This window comes from Tasmannia lanceolata, unplaced genomic scaffold (assembly GCF_043159265.1).
Source record: "Tasmannia lanceolata isolate RefF3 unplaced genomic scaffold, GAP_Taslan_0.1 ptg000029l, whole genome shotgun sequence".
Classification (NCBI taxonomy): domain Eukaryota; kingdom Viridiplantae; phylum Streptophyta; class Magnoliopsida; order Canellales; family Winteraceae; genus Tasmannia; species Tasmannia lanceolata.
The window spans coordinates 11,021,795-11,026,289 of record NW_027518706.1 but is presented as its reverse complement, the minus strand read 5'-3'; the positions used below and the strand labels follow the sequence as shown (position 1 = coordinate 11,026,289).

The 4,495-nt window shown below is 38.1% G+C and overlaps 1 protein-coding gene across 1 annotated transcript; it reads left to right on the top strand.

The window, feature by feature from the left end:
• Positions 1-3,074: 3,074 nt before the first annotated feature.
• On the top strand, positions 3,075-4,278 carry LOC143859372 (uncharacterized protein At1g08160-like). The gene has a single exon (XM_077370096.1). The coding sequence runs from the start codon at positions 3,153-3,155 to the stop codon at positions 3,744-3,746; it is 594 nt and encodes a 197-aa protein (XP_077226211.1). The 5' UTR covers positions 3,075-3,152; the 3' UTR covers positions 3,747-4,278.
• Positions 4,279-4,495: the final 217 nt, after the last annotated feature.

Genomic DNA, 4,495 nt, shown 5'->3' with positions numbered 1-4,495 from the left:
AAGCAAGAAGTAGGAAGTAGGAAGGGTCAGGGAAGCATGAAGGGCAGCGACGAGGAAGCATGAAAACAATCGACGGGGAAATATGAAATAATTGAAAAATAATAATTAAAAAACAAGTAAATTCCAGTTTCCAAGCAACATCAGAATTTTGAATCCAACAATCATAAATTACATGCAGCATATACTTAAAGGAAAATCATTGTCAGCTTAAATGCCTGTGTTGACCAGTTCCTCACTAGATTAAAATTTTTACAGACCAAATATTGAGATTTTTTGCCAAACTTTTGGGATTTAATAATGTTTGGACGTGATAGAATTTATAAATTTTTAAAATTAATAAAATACTTCATCTTTTGGAAGTTAAGATTCTGACCTAACCTGGAAAGAAAGAATTGGAAAGTTGACCTTTTAACCTTTTAAATTTGGGTCTTGAAACTATTTTTAATAAATTCAAATTGAGGATATTTCCCTATTTACATGTAACTTAGATATAAATATCATGTTCTATGTATCCCTATAATTCTGTCTCCATATAATTCTATAACTGATACGAAGCAAATATTGGGAAAACACAAAGGGAAATGCGCTTCCCAATTTGAGGAAAGGTGCTTCCCAAATTAAGGAAATGTGTTTCCCACGTTTTAGAAACCGCTTCCCCAATTTTTTAGGAAGCGCTACGTTTCCCGCTTCTGAGACGTGCTTCCCTGAAAATGCACTTCCCACCTTCCAAGGGTGTTTCTTATAACTTTGGTCTATAGTGCCAGTCTTGCAATGAATCTTGCCTTTTGTGGAGTCTTTCCTAGTTGGGCTTGTGTCTTTGAATACCTCCTTCCAAGTATATATCTTCAACAGATTTCAGGAAGATTTCCCAGAATATCACACTAATGCACCTTGCGGTTTCTGAAAAGAGTAGAGTAGTGGAATTGCCCTTTCGCCCTAACAAACTTTGAGCTTTCAAGTGCCACATGCCAACTCCTCATTGGGTGACGAATTTCACCCCCAACGGGCAGATATCGTGGGACTTACCCCCATCAAAACATGAGCTAAAATGGTAGCCACATCCTATGCATGAGTTTGAGTGGCGTTGGTGGGACTCACCCTATCAAAACAAAGCGTAAAACGGTGTGCCCCTACCCTATGTATTCGGGTGGAGATAGTGGGCCTACTCATCTCTGTAAAATGGTAGGCCCCACCATATGCATAGTTTTGGGTAGAGATGGTGGGCCCTGTCATATCAAAACATATGTTGTAAGATAATGAGCCAAACCCATGCTATACTTGATGTGTACAAAATATTAATTAGTGGAAAAAATTGAATTTCAGTAAAAAAAATCATAAAAAGTTAACTTTTCCATGGAAATAAAATGAAAGACAGATGAATGAAACAAGTACTTGCCCTAATTGACCATGATAGACGATGGATTTGGGATAGATCATCTACTGCCTCTCTGGTTTATCAGATCTCATATGGGACAGATATCGTGATGATCAGTTAGTTAGCCACTCATAACAGTACTCTAAACGGGTATGGGCCCACATTATTTGGATGATCCAAAGCGTTCATTTGATGGGTCCTGACATAGATAAGGTGTGCCCAAAAAATCAGCTCCATCGGATCATCCTAACCCTTCAATCTATGGACAAACCTTCAGCTGAGGGGGCAAACCTTAAACAAATTGAAACTACAGCGGTGTATTTGTCACTTTTTAAACTATAGGGGTGGAAGTGGATGTGTCAGAAACTAGAGGGGGGGTAAATGTAATGATCCCTTTAAATTAACTTGATGTAGTTAATTTAAGAATACACCAAAACATCCAAGTCAAGTTAATTTAACTTGATGTAGTTGATGTAGTTAATTTAAGAATACATTTTTCCATTCACTAATTCACTATAATCGAATGATCTATCAATGGCCCTTCTCCATCAAGAAAGCTAAACCGTCGATTTTTTTTAATTCATTAACTTATGGAATGGGATGAAAGTTGGACACAAACAGGACTCTGCTGGTTGCCTCATTATCTATGAAATTAATGGTCTAGATTATACATGCATTTCACCTTATATAGCCAAAATTAATCGTTAGTTGGAAAGTTTGGGTCTTTTCCCTTACCAAAATCATTCCACAACTTTCATGAACTTTGGAATAACTTGGTCATTAGGCAAGAAGAAAGATAGATGCAAAGAGAAAAGCTGGAGCAAAGGATCGCTTACACCCCAATCCATCTCAAGAAGAATAAAGACAGGCTTATTAGGGGAAAAGACCTTTAAAAAAAGGGTCTTCTACGTAGTTCCATGCAAATTAATTTTTTTTACTGGGAATATAAAAAATAGTAATGAATGGGTAACTAGAAAATGCTCTCTCTCTCTCTCTCTCTCTCTCTCTCTCTCTCTCTCTCTCTCTCTCTCTCTCTCTCTCTCTCTCTCTCTCTCTCTCTCTCTCTCTCTCTCTCTCTCTCTCTCTCTATTTGCCTTCATATAGTATTTTCAGTCTAAGACTATCTTATACTCGATTAGAACGTTTTTTTAGAAAAAAGTTTAAAAGACTTCATCTGCTTCTTAGGTAATTAGGTAAGGGTATTTTCAGAAATATAGAAAAGGAATGGGCTTAGTTGCAATTTTTAATTTTAAGAGGATGTTGTGACAAATATAAAAGGTTCATAAGGACTTCCTCATAAAAAAAAAACCCTAACTACTACTGCTACTACTATTTGACTAATTCTAAACTGATGGGCTACCTTACCAAAATCAGCCCCAAGGGTGCTCCCATTGGATATATCCATGTCATCAGAGCCATTTATATTAGCAAAAAAATAAAAATAAAGCACATTGGTGATGTGGATCCAATGGGGGTGCCCTTGTGGCTGGTTTTTGCAAGGGTGCCCTTCTGTTTAGCATTCCTTTAATTATTATTATTATTATTATTATTCCCCTTTCTCACAAGAGTTTCCAAAAGAGTTTCAGGCTGTAAAGCACTCAAAGCAAGAGAAAAGCCATAGAAGGAACCAAAGAACCCTCCTCTTTTATACTCTTTAGATGCACCCAAGACCCCTCCTTCAAGCAATTCTTAACATCTATAATATAATCTTCTCACATCATACATCCCCTTCAATTCTCTCCTTCACAAGCTCTACCCAAACCACATTCTAGCCACTATGCCAAGTGGGCCCACCCAGACCGCCACTCCGGCGAGACGCCGGCCCATTCTCCGATGCATTGCCATCACAATCTTAGCCCTAATCGTTCTCATTGGTCTCCTCGTGCTTATCATATGGCTAACCGTGAAGCCCAAAAAACTTGTGTACACAATCGAGGATGGGTCCGTTCATGGTTTCAACTTGGCCGACAAAACCTTAAATGCCACATTTGACCTAACCTTGCGGGCCGACAACCCCAACACTAGGATTGCCATATACTACGACTCGATCGAGGTCTCCGTGTGGTACGAAGATCAAATTATCACGATTAGTGATGTGCGGCCCTTCTTTCAGCCTCGTCGGAATGCCACCCGACTAGAGGTCAAAGCCGTGGCTCAGTCGACACCGGTTCTTCAAACGGTGTATAATGATCTTCGCCATGATAAGTCGAAAGGAGAAGTCCAGTTGGAGGTCCGAATGAAGGCGAGGATTCGGTTCAAGATGGCGAAAGTGAAGTCTCGCCACTATACTCTAAAAGCCTATTGTTACCCTGTGGTGCACTTCAATCCATCTAAGCCATTTGAGAGGACTTTTTGCGACGTAGATATCTAAGGGCATGTTTGGCTACGCTGAAAAAAAAACTTATGGACTCTGTTTCTTTCGACGTAAAATGGGCCTAAAACAAATTTCTCCCATGTACCTTGAAAAAAATTTGTTTTAGCCCATTTTGCGTCGAAAGAAATGGAGTCTTGGAAGAAAACACAGCTAGAGAATGAGTTGTTTTTTAAAGTTCTTTGTTGAAAAACTTGTACCTTGAAAAAACATTTTTCTTAGAAAATGGGTTGGAAAATTTGGTTTCCATGGAAAAATAATTTTATAAAAAAATGTCAGTGTAACCAAACATGCCATAAGTGTGCTTGATTTTCCTTGTTTATTATTGGATTTGAAGGATGACCTTCTTGGTGGATTAAAGGTGGGGTGGAAAAGTCCGAAAGCTTCGATTGTTCATCTGGGTCGTCGTGTGATTGTGTTCAGCTTTTTTTTTTTCCAATTTTTATTGGAGATTAATGGTTATTATTTTATTTTATATATAACAATTGGGTTTGTATTGTTTTAAGCTAATTAATGAATGCAGATTGTGCCAGGAGTAGGCTAGCTAGCTCTTTATATTGCTTCCATCAACTTCTGAACTGTAACACCTCATAACACTGGGCCATCTGGATTTTATAGTCCAGGATTGTAAAATCCAGATTTTGGCTTATAAAATTCAGGTTTCAGCTTGGTAAATAAATCCATGTATCCAAACGTTATGTACATCTATTTACAGTGTATTTTTCAATAGGACTATTGGTAGAGGATCT